An 18,931-nucleotide genomic window follows, 5' to 3' on the forward strand; every position below is an offset into this window, starting at 1 on the left:
TTTCCTCTGGCTTCGTTCCCGCTCCCTTTCCCTCCCCAACCTTTGCCAGTGATCTCGCCACCATTCGGCCAACTTCCCCTAGCAGCTCGTCTGCACGATACCCTTTGCGACCTACGTATACTACCTACCATATATTCGCTCCGATCGAAAACCAGAAAATCGTCAACTACTACCTGGAAGAACCAACGAGAAACTATAGAAATAAGGAAACAAAGCAGTCGCAATTTCTCCTCCCCGAGTTCAGATCGAGTGCCACGCCTCGTAGATTAACTATCTCCCTCTCTCTCTCTCTCTCTCTCTCTCTCTCTCTCGCTTACAATTGACTTTTCATAAAAATGTCCACTTTCACCCAACCTATATAGTGAAACGTGTAACGTATACCGCGCTACTGGCAGGATACATCAGCCCGATTAAGAAATATATTAAATTTGATTCGATGCAAAGGGAAAAACGTACGTCGTCGCGTTATCGTGACAAAATTAGTGGCAGCGACACTTGGAAAGTTGGCGTGAAAATTAGATTCAAACCACGTACACGCGTCAAAGATAAAGATCAAGGACCTCGAGAGCAAATTGCGGTAGACGGAACACGCACTCGTCGTCGTTCGCTCGTTGGACCGAGACGGTCGACTTTTCTTCTCCTTTATTATCAAAGTCTCTCAGTCTTTTTCTCCCTCTTTAACCGACTCGCTCGCTCGAGTTAACTTATGTCCGATGATCGATACCGCCTAGATCGTATTTCGAGCTACAATTTGTCAGGTCGCGCAGAGTTCCGTTCGGTCAGAAAAATCTCGACGTTATTTCTGCGTAACTGACAAATTCCAATGGCTAAATGACGTTCATCCCTGGGTCGAGATACCGCCGCGACGACGATCACGTCAAGTTGCCCTCGCGCCAGGCTTCGAGTCGAAAATAAAACAGCCTTGGACGAACGCTAATTTTGCGGCCTAAATTAACGCGCGTTCTGCGATAAATAACGAGAGGCCTTTTAACCGTGGTCCCACACTTCGATCGCCCGTTAACGATTTTATCCTGCCTGCTTTTTTTTTTCCGCTTCCTCTTCTTCTTCTTCTTCTGCTGCTTGGCATCGATCGGAATCGCTTCACGGTCCCGTTGGTAACGAGATTTTAGCGAAAGTATCGATTTCCGATTCGCTCGGATCAGATCAGAAACCATAGCAAATTTCGTTTGAAACGAGAAAGAAATCGGCACGCTGGTGATTTCAACATTCGGCAAAAGTATTGCGCGGAACGTTCCTTGAAATCGAATTAACTACGCGACCTTAAATATCGTAGGTAACCACTTATTGTTAGTCGACTTAACGTCGCGTTAAATAACGTGACTCGAACCTAAGCGTTTTTCGAGAACGGTGTCAGAACGTCCACATTTTCTTACGACTGTCAATCCTAATCGTACCCAAGACGGTGGACGGCAATCGCTGCCGTTTTCTCTTCCTCTTGCCGCGACTATTTTATCTCCTCCCGTGAAATTACGGCCACGAAAAGCGGTTGCCGTTTGATACTCGAAAGCTGTCCAAATGAAGCGAGCGAGCTGCGTTTTTAGCGCAGCGTCGATGCAAACACCCAGGGTACTCGTGCGATGAGAAAGAATCGTCGCCTGATGGATTCCGACGAACGTCCCTCGAAACCTCAAAGTAATGCTTTTTACATTTCTCTCTCCTTTTTTTTTCCTTTTTTTCTTTCTGTGTCAACGACCACGCATTTGCACCGGCGTACGAACGCAAGATGCAACTGCGTTTTCGGAAGAAATGCTTTCTCCGGAAACGAGATAGAACGCTGGGTACCAACGCTGACCAACGTTAACTTTATGTTCGTAGGAAAGTTTTACGTCCCGGCTACGAAAACCGGTTCAACAAATTAATAATGCAATTTTCCGATCGGAATAGACAATAACTGTGCACTGAAATAGACTGGAACGGTAGCTTATCTAAAATGCAGATTTGTTCAGGAGAAAAGGAAGGGGAAAGAAAAGGTGGATACACGCGAGACTTGGAAACTCGAAATCTGTTTTATTTTTAATTCACGATACCAGTCCATCCTTGGTCAGTTCGGTTGGCCGCGCGTGCAAGCGCGAACAAAGCTGAAACGAACATGGAAACATTTGATCGTGGAATCCTTGGGTTGGCCCGAACGCTATTGGCCCGGTAGTTTCATAATTGGAAGAAAATTTCGTAACAATCGTTGGCTGCGCTCGATACTCCGTGCAACGAGAACGGGTCGAAAGGCCTCTCGTCGAAATGCAATTACCGACGTTCGTAACTTGCGAACTTGGAACGGATTTATCATTTTTTCCGTCCCCGACAGTTGGTCACCGTTCTCGGGGGATTATCGGTACCCGAGGTTCTAAATAAATATATCTACCGCGTCACGTTGGGTTACGCTAAAGGGCCCAAGTACTCCTCCTTCCGCGAATAAGAGGAGCCTGGCGTCCTTTCTATCCTTAGCCTTCCCGTTCGGACCTCTCCAGCGAGAGACCAGCACCCGCCAAGGCCAAGCATTCCTTCACCTCGCCCGATTTTTACTTCTTTCTTTATTTCCTCTCCTCTCTTCTACCTGCTCTTCTCCTCATTTCTTTACCTTACCCCGCTGCTACCTTTCTTAGTTCCCGTTCCCGTTCCCATGCAACCGTTCTTCGAAATATTCGACGACCGTCTCTTCCGGTATACTTTGAGGAAAAATAAATAGCAGCGCGTAAACGCGAGTAGCACAGTTTCAGCAGTTGAGAATTAAACGTGATCGACTGTGAGGCGAACCGAGAGAGACCACAAAATTCGTTTTTCACCCGTCCCGTGGTTACACCGCGCGATCTCACCAGCTCTACCCATCGAAACTTCTTTTCCCACCAAAGAAATAACGCACCGGCAGACCCTTCTCGCGGATTTTATTGAATAGCCCTTTGAAGCCGTTTCCACGCGAGCTTTTCGTCGAGATTAAACGAAACAGTAAAGAAAGTCCGTTCAACAAGTGTCGATCAGTCGATCAGTGGAAAGGATCGATACCGCGGTTCTCCGATTTTCCGGACTTATCGATAACGTTGCTATTAGCTTAGAACAGAGATCGATGAAGCGCATAAATCCGTGTCGCAATTGCGATCTGGCGAGGCTGGCTGGTACAGTTTACCGCGAGAAGGTAGCCGGCGAGTTGCAGCAGCACCGATTCACTTTCTCGCTTCCACGAGCGACTTGTTTCGCTTTCCTTTTCGCTCTCACTTTCGCGTACCGTCATTTGCCGCATAACAGACCCGAGCCAGTCCGCAAATTGCCCGCTAAAAAGCCTTTCGAAATGGACGGAAAAAGGGGACACGAACGTTCTCTTTTTTCTTCCCTTTCTTCTTTTCAGCCTTTCCGCCTTTCTCCGCGATACTTGCTCGCGATTCCTCGGCTATTCTTTCGAGTCGCGACGCGTAATTTCGATCGAACCTGACCGCCGCCGTTTCCCACCGCTAATTGCGAAACGACCAATGATCGAGATTTACTTTTCTTCACCGTACGATTCGTCGCGATGTTGATTAATCGACGTCCGAGGCTCTCTCGACATTGGGGGAAAAAAAGCGGTTTCCAGGCTGCTGCAGGCTGTAAAGCGAGCCTTGTCGCAGCAGCCTATCCACCCAGGGCCATTGTCCGTGTCTGAATGAGCTCTTTGTCCGAGGACGCGACGATGTCGGCGAGGTGGAGCGCAGGCCTGGTCCAGGTCTCGAGCCTGCTGCTGGCTGAGCCGCTACCTCGAATGTACCAACCTATATAATACTATATAGCCTGGTCCTCAACCCGGACCGGACAAGTAACAGCTGTCGCTAGCGCCTCTCCGTCCGTCCATCTCCCTCGATCGCCTTTCAATGGTAAAGCACAGGATCGTTTGTTAGTACGCTGGTTCGATAGCGTTGGATATTATCCAAAACTAATTCAAAGTAGCGCGTTATCGGCGGTGATCGTAAATCGCGGCCTGGATTGTTTATCGTTCGCGAAATTATCTGGTTAATAGGAACGCTCGCGGCTTCTCCGAACGTATTTCGCGTCGTGTTCATCTATTTTCATCAATCACGATCAATCGAAAACTACTGCGACCGGTGGGAAATTTTACAATCTCGCGACGAAACGTGCAACAGCTGCCTCTGTAACACCCTATTTAGCGCTATATACAATCGGACATCGAAAGAGGGTTGCTCGCGGCTTTCGCTTTCAGCAGACCGGCGCACACCTGGCGTCTTCTTCGAAGAAGAACGAATGTCGTTCAGCTAGGAAAGGATGAACGTTTAACGTTCCGAAATCGATATTTATTAGATATATATCGAAGGAAAGTAATTCAGGTGGTGGTCGCCTCCATCATTCCAGGATAGGTGGAGCACCGTCGTCTTCGCCGATCCGATCGGTTTCTCTTCCGTTCGCGTCCAACATCGGTTCGTTTCTCATCAGCCGATATCGATTGTCCAGGTGAATCGTTGGCTTCCAGTCGCGGAATTTGATTAGCTGGAACATAAAGAGAAAAAAATGTAAGAGTTTTTCGGTAGAAATGTGTCTCGAGCTGCCGCGCACTCCAGCTATCGGATAGAAGTCAACGTCAAACAGCGACGTTGCTGAAAATCCGCGCCGCTCGCAATAAGCTGCTTACCACCCCACACCACCGACCCTCTATAAACCCTCATCCAGCCCTGCTAGCAACTTTGTCGTTCCCATTGTCAATATTAAACCGAGCTCAGCTCTGTGTTTCTCGCCGCTCTCTCCTGCATCGCGAACCGCGAACAATCATCCAGCCTTCCAGATTGTTTTTCCTGCCTCTACGACGTTACGATATCGAAATGGAATCGCGGTGCATCGACCTAACGAAAGGTGAAGGTATCGACGACTGGCTTGCTACCACTACCTACCGGTAATTAAAATTACGAGTGCGCGTCTGCGCTCGCCAGGCCTTAATTAATCTCACCCGCAAACCTACATTTTCAACGACCACCACCTCGACGATTTTCTTCGACGACGCGGAAACCGTGAAAACTCGAAAACCTCCTTCTCGACTCGATCCACGAGTGCATCGCGACCATTCTATTAATTCGAAAGCTTCTTACCTTTCCAAGTTGCATCAGCCCTCTGATAGGACCGATCGAAATCGACTTGCGCCGACTTTGCACCCGATTAATCCGAAACGCGAAATAAAGTTTGCGCGTATAGGGTAAAACACGCAAGAGATCAGAGAAAGATGGGACAAGAGTCTGCCGCTCCGTGCAGCTTGCTCCTAAATCAAATTATCTCGTTAGAAGCCGCAAAGCGGACGTACCAGAGTGAGAGAGAGGAAACCTTTGGAAACTACTCTCGTAAGCCAAATGCCTGACCCGAATTCACGGGTCTTCCCTACCTACGCGTTTACGATCGACTGGTTTTTTTTCCTATGGTTTCCAAAGCGTGTGATATTCTAAATCGTCTCTGCGAACAGCTGGATCGTCGATTCGCTCGTAAACAAAGAAACCCTATCCCTGACACTCGCGTTCTCTTCCTAAATAATCGAGAGAAATTGGAAAAATAGAAAACGTTCGACCCTCGTTTCGCTCGCGTCTCGCAGACTTACTGTCTGCCCCCGCGCGGCGTATTGATCCTAGGGGTTGATTTTTAAGACGAGTTTCCCGACAACTGGCACAGATGGCGTCACCTTACAGGGGTGGCAACCCCTCGCGACGACTGCTCCTTTCCTCGAAATATTCCCTTATCGATCCGATCAACCTTTTCTTATTATTTTTATTCTCCCGCTCCATTTGTGCACCAGCACTTTTTCTCGTTCAAATCAAACTTTCTTCGTTCTCGCATTATTCCCTCCCGCTCGAATTACGAGTTTCGTAGTATTGCAATTGATACACGTACAGGAGAGTGATAAAAAGAGGAAGATAGGTGGTGGCCGATTATGCCGATTATGGTAGAGCGTAGAACAGAGCGGCAGGCGGCACACGGCACACCGAGGTTATTGACCAGGAAGATAGGTTCGTCGAGGGGTGGCTGGCAAGGGGAGGTGTCGGTGGTGGTGGTGGAGGCCGGAGGTGGGAATGGAGTTTGCTGGCTGGTCTCTCAAGAGCACCAACCGGGGGTGGGAGATGCGAGCAACGAGCGATGTTGGAAGGGGAGTTTTGCTACAGACCTCTACGATACTGCTGCTCGCACAGCTTCTTCCCCGAAATCAAATTCTACGCAACTGATGCCAAAGCGCTATACGTCGACAGACTCTAGTGCCTTTTTTCGATTTCACATTATTATGTATGTATAGAAATATTGCTTCTAGTTGAAATATTCGTCCCGATCTGCTAGTCTTTGGTTTTCTAGCTATTTTATTTATTACTATATATGGTATTTGCCATGTCGCTTTTATTTACGTATCTACACCGCGTCTATCTATATACACGTACACGGACACATCCGATCCGAGCAATGGCTTTTCCCAAATTTACAAATATCGCGAGTAACGTTTTATCTGTCTATCCATCTTCCTATCTTTCTCTATATTTATGTACGTATTCTAACACGTATGCATATATGTGTACACATTTGTCAATGTATATCGTCGTCATCATATTATTATATTATTCCTCGTTAGATACGCCACTTAAAGCTCTCTCTTCTAACACCGCCTTTCCACCAAAGGAATGTTTCTTTTATTCAATTGCATCGTCCCCTGATTTAGAAGCAATTAGTATCTAGAAACGACAAAGTACAACGCCTCCTTCTCGAGCCTCTGTTTTCATTTTCTTTTGGAGCGAAAACAAGCATCGACGATTTTCGCAGGCTTCCCACGACTCTTCTCGGCAAAAAGGGGATCAGAAAGCGGAAAGAGTGGGAAATAAGTTAGAGGCTCTTTTTTTCAACGATGCAAATACGAATCCCGATGTTTGGAGCAGCGGATGGTGCGAGCACGATGAGAGGAAAGAACGGTGACCAGGACACGGGGTGCATTGCCTCTCGTGAGTCTCTAATTACCAAAACTCTCCTGCTCTCAACTGCTTTTGCGACTCGTTCGAAGGGGATACGGAACTTTCCCACTCTCTCTCTCTCTCTCTCTCTCTCTCTCTCTCTAATCGGACGAGCCTTTCTCTCCTCGACCCCGCCGCGGTTCTGTTACTTGGTTGCTCGAGCTACCCACCTACGATACGTGTGTGTATGTCGTCTATGTACATCGTCGACCTGAACCGACCCCTGCCTTCTCTTTATCCTCTTCAACACAGACTAAGCAGAAATAGTTTCCAGAAGAAGTGGAAAATCCGATGAAAAATTTCCGACCCCGTAATTCCGCAATCCTCGTTAAAGGAAACCCAGAAACGATCGCAAGAAGTTGGCAAGAAGTTGATTAAACTCGCGCGACGAACAACGCGAATCAATTTAGCTGTTGCACGATTGCGCGAGTTTCTCCGAGGCTGGGGACTCCAAACAGAATGTGGAGAGCTGCTCTTTACGGCAAGGGAGAATAAAACCGATTCGAAGGATGTTAAGACTAACATCCTAGACAGCCACACTACCGGAGAGGAGTAGCAGTATCGTGGAAGGGTGAATTCGGCGTTAGGGAGATCAACGCGATTGCGGCTGTTTCACGATCGGGACACAAAACCTCCTCGATCTATCCAACGAATAACGGTCATTCAGAAGTATTCTATATAATATATATATTAATTAAAAGGAAGCACAGCGAACAAGTCGATTAACGAGCTACAGTTCGTGTGCGTGATTTTAAAACGAAGCGATGCCAGGATTAATATTCAAACGAGCGAGCACCGGTTCTTCGAAACGAAAGTCGTCGTAACAATGAAGCGTTCTATCGTTCGATCGTGTTTCCTGTCTTAGATAAAGCAAATGCCTTCCGCTCTCTTTCTTTTCCTTTCTTTAGCTTCTCAACAAGCTTCATTTCTCGTTAGGTACAGATAAACGAAAAATTCCGAATAAATTGTAAATGAAAATGGAGACAACGTGTTTTATTTGGGTGCATTTTGATCCATTGCTCGTCTGGTACACGGACAGAGAAATTGTCGGTAACGTATCCTCGCGCTTGCGGTAACGTAGAAATTCCCTTTATCGACTGCTATCAAGATTGTCCCACCGCATTTCATCTTATCCATCTACGAATACGGGTAGGAATCGATCAGTATTTCCGATCTGACTTTACGTTTGTTGCTATCGAGCAATCTCCGCGAGACAGACTTCTGACATCTTTCACCTTTTCACGCCCTTCGACCCCGTTCGTTTAGGTCGGTTATCAAGAAAAGAGGATTAGCGGAATAGCTTTCGCGATATCGTACCGTTAGAAGGTGATTAATGAAATGCGAACACGGCCACGCCCGATTGAACCAGACGAGGAAACGCGATCGCGTGACTGCACGAAACGGCAACCCTCCATTCTATCTACATTCTCTTCTTTGTCTCTTTTACGAGATCTATCACCACCATCGCGATCGCGATAATAAGAACATATCTGATAATTCAGGAAATTGGACGCAACGCGTTGGATAACGCCTGCTGGATAAGTGAAGGAAAGCAACCGATCTCGGGGTGAAGCTTAACTTTACTAGTACGACTTTATTTCTCGAGTTCAGTTCGAATTACGAGGACCGTCGAGCACGATGAACGGAAAGTTGGACGCGAACTAGGACTGCTCGTTACCACGGGAGGAGCTTCGATACCCGCCCCCTTCGAACGTGCAACAAAACTTTTTCGCTCGTCCTCGAACGTCGAAAGAGTGCATAAGTACTCGGCGAGGTTCGAATTTAAACGAGAAGTGGGTGGAAGAATCGTTAGCAGTTTTCGCACGATCGTAGATCTAAATGTCCCCGCGACGCAAGAACCGTGCCTACGCTTAACGATTCTCGTTAAGCCTCGGAGATGGTGAAATCGAAAAGGACAATCCCCCCTATCGATTCGGCAAGCCGGCATTAAGTATCGAGGGTGCGCCCGTCGAACGATGACGTAGAAGACGCGGCGTCGTTCGTGTTAGCGATTCATGTTGCGGTTTAGGAGGGTTTTCCATGGCCCATCCGACGAGGGCACCCCTCTGGATTAATTGGAACCCCGAGTGTATTGATCGAATAACGTGGCCGCTGGATACACAAACCGAGGGAGAGAAAACTCCAAGAGGGATGTATCGCGAGTGCCCAACAACGATTTTTACTATTTTCAATCAACCGTCGCACCGACACCTGTCCTCCGCTGCTGTTTACCTTTCATCCGACAGACGAACCCCAACTAACTAACTAACTAACTAACTAACTAACTGCCTGCCTGCCGTACCCTTGTCGAGAACTTGCCGTAAAGTCTTTCAAGCAAAGTTATTTTCATCCGGTCTCGCGAACTCGTGTCGCGGCCCGAGCAGCGTTCATTCCGTGCCTTAATTAAAACTAATATCGTCCAAATTAAAATAAATTCTGCCTCTCTCGCACGGTCGTTCCGTTCTCCTCGAGGAGAGGGAGAGGGAGAAGAGGGAAGAAAAGAGTCTTGAAACGAGCGCGAGCAAGGGTTGTTCCACCACGCGCGACGTTTAATCCCTTCGATCACGGTGCACTGTAATTATTTTAATGGACGTTTACGCGTGTTACTTGCAAATGAGTCACCCTTCCACGCCAGTCGGACTCGGCTCAACTCTCTCTTTTTTTTCCTATACCAAGCCGAAAGGTACTTTACTTAGGAAATATTTTCAACTGCTGCGAAATATAGTGTTAGTTTACGGATGAGGAAATCGAGGGTATCCAGGTAAACGATTCGTGATTAAAATCAATTTCGTTTCGATTTATTCAACACATACGCAATCGTCCCTCGTTACAAGCCTTACGCCTCGATTAAAATCTTATCGATGAAGGTCGAATGTATGTATATATATATATATATATATATATATATATATATATATATATATATATATACATAATCTACGTGTGCAATTCTATGATAACGATTAACGAGCAATAACGGTGCTTAACATTTAGAGTTACGATGATGTGTATGCATCGCCTAACCGCATAGACAACCGCAACGCGCAATGCATGCAAATTGCGCGCTGTTTGTTATCGGAAGAAGTTAGCTTACTCGCATTTCAACAATCACTGGATACTTTTGCGGATATTTCGCGTATCATTGTGTAACATTTAAGGAGTCTACGAGGACGCGTACTATACGTACTGTACGAAGAGTAGATGGAGTAGCTGTTTCGATCATTTGTACATTTATATTTATACGTTTCACGCGAATCTCTAAGACGGATTTTATCTAATCTATAACAATGTCTACACAACAACGACATCTGCGCGTGACTGCATGTACTCTAGGCTCTACACATCTATGGGGTTTCTCTGGTCTAAGATGTCTCTCACTGAGGTGAATATGGCGGAGCGTATTTTGTTCTTCCGTATCGTTATCATCCCTCTGGCTTTTCGTAAACGTCGAATCTTGGATCGGTCAGTCGGGGTGGTTGGCCGTGGTTAGCAGAGACGAAGACGACTAACCGGCGACCAACAGTCTTTGGTTCTCCTCTCTGCGCGTACCCACCCTTTCACGTTTCCCTCGCGATCAAACGTGTCGCCGCCTGCCGGCTGTGCCCTCTACCAACCGGCAGGAAGGTTAGATAACAATCCACACCCCATCCACCCGGCACACCACCACCTTCACCGTTACCAACACCACCGACACTGCCACTGGCATCACCGGCACCGCAATCACTAACACTAACACTATCGCTACCAACGACTAAACCAGGCACCTCGTCGATTCGCTAACGGAGTCGAGGTTTTAATAATCGGCATTCGATAGATCGCGCAGACCTCGAATCTGTGTCGCGTCACACGGTTCACAGTATCGGTGAATCGATCGATCGTCGTAACGTCGCCGTAGCAGAAATTCTGATCGAAACTGGGGAAACGCGAAGTAACCTAGAGGGGAGCCGAGCGGAGCGAGTAAGAGAGAGAGAGAGAGAGAGAGAGAGAGAGAGAGAGAGGGGGGCGGCCAGAGGGAAAGAGAAAAGGTATACGATCGACCTAAACCCGGCGTTAACCTTTTCATCGACCCCGTTCGAGTTCTCCACTACCCCGTGGTGGCGCCGCTCTAATTCGGTAGACCGAGTCGCGCACGGAAACAAGGTTGATTCATTATTCAGTAAACGAGTGGAGATATTTTCGGGTTTAAGCATAACCCGAAGACGGGTTAAGACGGTAGGAACGGTAGTAGTACGACCAGTCGGTTGGAACTCGGTCGAACTAGGCCACGCGATTTCGTCACATCATCGTACCCCACGGGCACACCACCTCCGTTGGATCAACGGGCATATCACGATCGTTGATCGAGCCGAAAAGAGCACAGCGGCACGGCCATTTTGACGTGTGCAATCCGAGGCGGATCTCTTACGCGCGAACCGAGAACAAACTCTGAAATCAACCGGATAGCCGCACCTTCCGGAAGCTGCCGCGTTATCGACCGGAAACGCTCGTTGTCGCCGTCCTCGTCGTATCCACGTTGGCAGAAATAAAGAAGAGGCGGATCGTCTCCTCGTCCGTCGGATACCTGTGGAAATAGGAGGCACTTTCTCGTCGGGAAATCCACAGAGCGACGAAAACCACGAGACGAGGACAATGTCCCATCACACCAGTAACTCTTTAAAGGCGTACTGCTGTGACAAGACAATATCCCCGGCACGGTGGCGGTGAGCGAGCGTCCATGTCCTTGGAGCCGGGCAGCATCTGGTCCCCCTCGGTGGCAGCCGGTGGATCGGTTTCCATTCGGAATTTGCCGCGCGCGTTCCCTACCAACGGTCGGTGTTCACGACCGAGATCGAACGCGGTTCGATCGAGGACGGCGAGGAGGGGCGAGTACTACCACCACCGGAATAGGGGGTGGCGATACCGCGGCGTATCTCGTGCGATATACCTGACCGTTCCGCTTAACCGGTATCGCTTCGGTCGAGCGTCCCGACGGCACTGCGTCGCTCGCTAGCGACGGCGCCTCCGCACCCTGTCCACACGCACCCCCCACCACCGAACCACCCTCTCCGAGGCTCGAACGACGGTAGGCTGGCGAAAGGGTGGCTCGTGCGCGGCTCGAGACCCGCGCATATTCCGCCTGCGAGGCCGCCCGCTAGAGCGAAAAGGAGGAAACTAACCCTCGACGTTGCCGAGGGCCACCACCGCATCGAAACTGAAAATCCACCAACGCGATCGGGGTCACGGAGGACCACCAAACGGCCGCGGACGATCTCTCCGACCGAATCTCTCTACGCCTTACTGGAAAAGGTCACGGTTAAACGTAAACTTAAACCGCGGATTCGACCGGTATCCATCCAGTGGACTCTCTTCTCGCCGCTTCCGATACCAGCGAATTCTCCAGCGAGAGCTTACGTGGCTAAATTAGCTAGCGAAACAGGAAAACAGCGTCGCGTCTCGATAGACGTTTCGCAGGGGCGGAACGTTGCGAAAGGGAACTCGGTAGGGGATGAACGGAGGGGCGTATTGATCCACCAGCTGCGCGTTCTCTCACCCTCCACCCCCGCTCTATGTCCACCCTCTCGTCTCCCACTGGCCGACTCCCACAAATGGTTCGCTCCGTTTCACTTTGCTTTCCCCTCTACTTCCCCTCTACTCCCTTTACGCTTTCCTCGTCTACAGCGATGGGACTCTATGTTAAATAGCATCCTCCTCCTCCTCCTCTTTCTCGATCACCCGACGGGATCATCGATCGATCGATCGATCGATCGAACGATCGATCGTATCGCTGTTGCTGGGGGTACCAGTCTTTTCTAACCCCGCGTGGTACGATACCGAGCAGTAACGGCGAACGCGAACAAACCCCCTGGATGGACGAACAAGATGGACATCGGCGTCGTTGTAACACTCGCGTGCCAACTCGAAGCAGATGCCGAATCGATGCGTGCCAGCTTCGGATAACGAACGGTGACAGCGGATAGAAAATAAAATGTCGTTTCAGGACTCGCTCGATTCTGCGCGCCTATCTATCCTCCTACCTACCTACCTACCTACCTACCTACCTACCTACCTACCTACCTACCTACACCTACCTACCTACCTACCTACCTACCTACCTACCTACCTACCTACCTACCTACCTACCTACCTACCTACCTACCTACCTACCTACTTACCTACCAACCTACCCACCTACCTATTGTACCTACCTACGTACATTCACACGCGTCGAATTATCGGTAGGATTATATCGTTGAAAATTTCACACCAACCTTGAGAACACGAGGATTTCGCAGATCGAAGAATGTTGGTACGGATGGTATCTCGAAACGATGATAACCGGCAATTCTGTACGGACGGTGGGAGAAAATTGGATTACTCGATCTGTCGGGGTTTTTGTTTGGTTTTGTTTCGATAAACTTACCGAACGTCGATCGTGGTGAAGAAGATCCTGTGAGAGGCTAGGATAGGAATGGATAGAAGGACGCACGCTTCTAGTGCCAGCAGCGGTATAATCTGAAAGGAGAGAAAGGGAATCTGAAAAGGCGAAAGGTTCTAATCGAGGGATGATTTAATGTGTTTCAGCGCCGGTATGGAGGCGGCGAACGGCGCGATCGAGCACGAATTTCACAACGCCCTGGTGCCTATAAACGGTAGCCATTCCGGGAGCTCCGGTAGGAGTACGCCCAACGGCGGAGATCCGGCACCTGGTAAACTGTTCGTCGGCGGGCTGTCCTGGCAAACCAGCAGCGAGAAGCTCAGGGAGTACTTCGGCATGTTCGGCACCGTCACCGACGTCCTGATCATGAAGGATCCCGTTACACAGGTCGGTTCACTCGATGGATGACGCTACGTCCTCGGCTTCTCCATCTTGATCGATGGTCCGTTTTCGCGCGCATCGTTTCGACTCGATCGACGATCTCGATCGCGGTCAAATCGCGTCCCTTTATCTCGCCTAGCTACGATTCCAAAGCCGTCCCTCGTCAACCCTAGCCCGAGGTGGGGAAGATCGAGATCTCGCGAGAACGAAATGCTCGTGGATCGGACCATCGACTCGCGGGTCGTTGAAATTCTCGTCCATTACCACCTCCTCGATAGGTCAAATCGTGTTCGCATCGGCGTATCGGCCGAAATACCGGACAAACAATATTTCCGGTTCGGGGACGGGAAAACGGGGTGAAAAGGTCGAAACGCAATTCGCCTCGAGGAGATTCGATGCACCAGTTTCTTCCTTCCACTTTTGCACGAGACTTCACATAGTAGATCGTAGAAGAGAAGTTGTACTAATCGATGTAACTAATTTATTTGCTCAGACAGTGTAAAGGATGTAGAAGCGTATCTTGGTACTTTACTGTATTAAAACTTGTATTTAAAACGTAAAAGGTGGAAAAGAGGCAGAGGCTCGTTTCTAAAAAGAACGTTCGCACGGGATTCGAGAGAGATCACGAACGAGGACTGTGGGCATAGATAATAATATTATCGTATTACGGTAGCGATGCAATTAACGATCGTAACTTCAGTTGATTCTTTATCATTACATATTTATTCGAAGTCCTTGTCTCACGTAATCCTAGAATGTTTGTCTTACATTGGCTTGGACAGTCTTGCATGTAACCGGTAGTTTTGGTAGTACTTAGTTAATTGTATATAAAAGAAAATTTATATATATTTATATATATATATATATATATATTTACACATATATATATTGTGGTACCATTTTTACATTAGGTATATACAGAGTACGATATAGAGATAAACGAGACAGGATACTTGTTCGACGGAACGTGACGTTATATCGGATTTAACTTGAATCGAGGGACGACGGAAAACGGGACGGAACGCCGCGTGCGTCGTTTAATTCACGTCGCGAGCAGGTGAAATCGTCGATGAATTTTTTCTAGGCAGGTTATCGGAACAAAAGAAAAGAAAAGAAAAAAAAAAAAAAAAAGAAAAACGAAAGGATCGATCGCACTGTGTAGGCAAAAGCGAAAACGTGCAGAAACGATGCAAGACCGAGGTGAACGGGCGAGAAAGAAATGAGGAAGAGAGAAAGAGGGAGAGAGAGGGAGAGAGAGAAGTGTGTGTCTGCGAGAGAGAAAGAGAAAAAGGGAGAAAGTGAGAGTGAGCAAGGGAGAAAGAAAGCTGAGAGAGACGGTCGTTGTGCATCGTGGCCGTTCTGGCTTGTTCGGTTACAGCGAAGTCGTGGCTTCGGCTTCATCACGTTCGCCGAGCCCGGTAGCGTGGACAAGGTGCTCAAGTGTCCAATCCACACGTTGGACGGAAAGAAGATCGACCCGAAACACGCGACGCCAAAGAATCGCGCGAAACAGGCGAACCGCACGAAGAAGATCTTCGTCGGCGGCGTCAGCCAGGACACAAGCAGCGACGAAGTGAAGGCCTACTTTAACCAATTCGGTAAAGTCGAGGAGACGGTGATGCTGATGGATCAGCAAACGAAACGTCACCGGGGCTTTGGATTCGTCACGTTCGAGAACGAGGATGTAGTGGACCGAGTCTGCGAGATCCACTTCCACACGATAAAAAACAAAAAGGTCGAGTGCAAGAAGGCCCAGCCGAAGGAGGCGGTACAACCGGGCGCGTTGGCCCTAGGGAAGAGAGTGGTCTTGGGCGCGTTGGGCGTCCGGCTAGCGCCGCAACCCCCGTTACCGGTAGCGACCGCCTCGCAGATCGTCGCGGCCCAAGCCCAGGCCCAAGTCCAAGCAGCGGCTGCCGCGGCCGCGGCCGCCCAAGTTCAGAACGCCGTTGCCGGTTACGGGAAACTGTTCGCCAGTAGCTATCCGGCCCTCTCCGCGTACCGATACGCGCCTTACCCGATACCGGCCGCGGCGGTAGCCGCAGCCGCGGCCGCGGCCGCCCCGGCGCCCGCTCCGGCACCGCCCGCCGCCGCCGCAGCCGCCGCCGCAGCGGCCGCCGCCACGCCTGCCGCGGCCGCCGCCGCGGCCGCTGCCGCACCCGCCAACCCCTACCAAGGATACTCCCTCACCAACGTCGACATGTCGAGTTTCCAGGGCGTCGACTGGGGTTCCATGTACGGAATGGGCATGTACGTTTAAACGAGCCGACCGCGCGCGCTACCAACGCCCTCCTCTCTCTCTCTCTCTCTCTCTCTCTCTCTCTCTCTCTCTCTCTCTCTCTCTCTCTCGCTCTCTCCCTCTCTCTCTCTCTCTCTCTCTCTCGTCTACGATTCAACGCGAAACGAACAGTCTTCCCTTCCTTTTTTCCTTTACCTTCTCCCGATCCCCCGATTGATCCACCAAATATACAGGCTGCCGAACCGGAGGGCATAGTCCTCGAGCGGGGCGCGAGGACTTTTCCGGTCGGAAATCGAACTCATTCTTCTTGCGTTTACCACTCGTCATTGTCGCTTGTCAATTAATTTATTACTCATTGGGAAGAATGCGTGAAGGAGCGTATGTGCGCGAAACAGAACAAGGGCGAGAGAGAGGGGTCGAGGGAGAGAGAGAGAGAGAGAGAGAGAGAGAGAGAGAGAGAGAGAGAGAGAGAGAGAGAGAGTGGGAGGGGGGCGGGGGAAAGGAAAGCATGTAACGGGAATCGCAACGAATGTATTATTGCGATACTTGTGTTTTCGTCCTCTGTTCGCGAGATTCGTTCTCGCATTCTACATTTTTATTTTCTTTTTCTTTTTCTTTCTTTCGATTAATTTTATTTTCCATTTTATTTCGTTTTGTTCACGATCCGCTCGATCATTTGAAGTGTTTTACGTTTACGCCACATTCGGTTCCTAGTTAGATTAGCACACGCTCCCACGTTGTTAAATCGCGTTGACACGTGTACGGGTGATTAATTACTTAATCGATTAAGTGATATCGGCGGTCGCTAACGGCCGCCTTACTCTCAAGGATCTCGACCACGAAGCAATAAAACAGGGGAGGTAGAATGAAAGAAACAGAAAGGAATTGGATACGGATTTGGATTTGGGTCGTATCGTTAAGTCGCGAGCTCGCGAGCCAATCTATCTTTCCTTTCCGTTCCTTGCTTTTCCTCGCGAGCCCGAACGAAAGCGCGTGGGAATTCGAACACGTTTTCTTCTTGAAAGCGACGATCGCGATTCGACGCGTGGCGACGCGCCTTTCTTCCGTTGTAGAGGACGAGGCAGTTCTCCTGTTTGTCTCGCGCGACAGACACCTCCTTCGCCTCGGTCAAAGTGCCAAACGAAGCCCGTGGAAACGTACTTTCAACCGATCAAAATCTCTCTCTCTCTTTCTTTCTCTTTGCCTCTTCCTCGGTCTGTAGATGGACTAGTTGGTTTTCTAATGGGGATCTCGGTCGTAGTTGCGTTCCCGCGCGCTTTCGTTCGGCGAAATGGCTGGTTCTCGCACCGGTAAACCGCGTGCACGCGAAACCGACGGAGGACGACAGGTACAGATGTAAAAGAGACGCGTTTAAATAGGAGATAGCGCAATAGGTATACATATATTTTTCTTCGATCAATGGAAGACAATATTTCTCCATCGCCGGCGAATGGCACGCGATTCGACCGCGAAAGAGAGACACGTTTCTAGGTATACTCTAGAGGTTCGTCGCGAGTCGTCAGCTACTACGCGAACGACGCAAACAGGAACCCAAAATTGAGATTAGCTCAGCGTTAAGTTAAGCGTACCTAGTTGATAAGTTTCAAGCAGATTAAGCTAGAATTTTAAGGCATTCGTAATCAAGGGGCAACCGAGTCGATACTTAATTAATTTATACGTATCCGTGCGCGCCGCGTTCTTCTTGCGGCCGCGACCTCAACCCGGCTCGATCGAGGCGGCTGCTTCCGCGGCTCGACTCTCCGCCATTTACGATCGGCTCGCGCTCTCTCCCCCGATCGATTCTATTCCATTTCTCTTTCTTCCCTTCCACCACCGTCGAATAACGGCGGACACGTCGAGTCGACCTCGACGACGCCTCGTATCGATTATTCAAATTATCGATACTCGCTTCCGATATTTTCGACTCTTCTCTTGTATTTATTTCTCGAACGTGTCCGATCGAAGGGGCGGAAGATCGACGAACCGCCTAGCGAGCAGACGCCGCGATTACCCACCAACCGAACGAACGTCGAATGAATCAGTCGGCGACGGCGAGGGAAACGCGGAGCCACGAGACAAATGTGAGAAATTTCGAGCAATAAGCGATCTACCGAGACTTTAAACTGTCTACCGTTTAAGTATAACGATACGATAAGCGCGACAAGATCACATGTAAAAGAGAGAGAGAGAGAGAACGCGAGAAAAAATTTCACAGAGAGAGAGAGAGAGAGAGAGAGAGAGAGAGAGAATTGAATATGTACGTCAAAAAGACTTGCCGCTCCGAAGAGCAGCGGTGGTAAATTAAGGGCGCGAAACCATTCGTGGAAAAAGCCTCTTCCAAAAAGAAAAAAAAACGATAAGTAATATTATTTAGTGATATAAAACCTTAAGCATATACTTAACATGTACTGTAACGTTAACGACGACAAAGCTCGCGAGTGATATTTATGACTTATAAGAAGACGTTTAGATGAGTAAGCAAAAAAAAAGAGAAAAAAATAATAAAAAAAAGAATAGTCGAGAGAAAACGTAAGGGAAGAGAGAACGAGTAAGAGAAAGAGAGGGGGAGAGAGAGAGAGAGAGAGAGAGAGAGAGAGAGTGCGTGTGTGTGTGTGTATGCGCGCGCGCGTGTGTGTGACTCTGTGTGTGTGTGTGTGTGTGTGTGTGGGTGGGTGGGTGGGTGGGTGGGTGTGGGGCGGGGAGTTAGAGAGAACGAGTTAACGAGCGTATGCATAAGTGAGAATCATAAAAAGAATCGAATGCACGCCTTAGGAGAGAAACAATTGCGAAATAAGCCCGAGCGTGTACGCGCGTTCTAACGAAAAACGAACGAGAAGGCGATCATTCGACTAGAGACTACGGTGCAACCGATTTCTATTTTCCACGGTCTGCGTACTTCGATAATAGAGAAAATGGGTGCGTACTTAAACTTGACCT

At 49.1% G+C, this 18,931-nt stretch overlaps 2 protein-coding genes across 13 annotated transcripts in view; one reads left to right on the forward strand and one right to left on the reverse strand.

Annotated features, from left to right (window-relative positions):
* Positions 1 to 16,023, forward strand: part of Msi (RNA-binding protein musashi) — a 50,235-nt gene extending 34,212 nt beyond the window's left edge. For all 12 annotated transcript variants that reach the window (XM_076905417.1, XM_076905414.1, XM_076905426.1 and 9 more), the window contains 2 exons: positions 13,524 to 13,764; positions 15,137 to 16,023. In XM_076905417.1, coding sequence (XP_076761532.1) covers positions 13,524 to 13,764; positions 15,137 to 16,015 — 1,120 coding nt within the window. In that variant the 3' untranslated portion in view covers positions 16,016 to 16,023. The remainder of the gene's footprint in view (positions 1 to 13,523; positions 13,765 to 15,136) is intronic.
* On the reverse strand, positions 4,342 to 13,460 carry LOC143429923 (uncharacterized; the record flags this gene model as incomplete). Its single annotated transcript, XM_076905777.1, has 3 exons — positions 4,342 to 4,485; positions 13,211 to 13,286; positions 13,363 to 13,460. Coding segments are annotated over 3 exons (318 nt in total), but the record flags the coding sequence as incomplete, so codon positions are not given.
* Positions 16,024 to 18,931: the final 2,908 nt, after the last annotated feature.

Source organism: Xylocopa sonorina, chromosome 12 (genome assembly GCF_050948175.1).
Source record: "Xylocopa sonorina isolate GNS202 chromosome 12, iyXylSono1_principal, whole genome shotgun sequence".
NCBI lineage: Eukaryota > Metazoa > Arthropoda > Insecta > Hymenoptera > Apidae > Xylocopa > Xylocopa sonorina.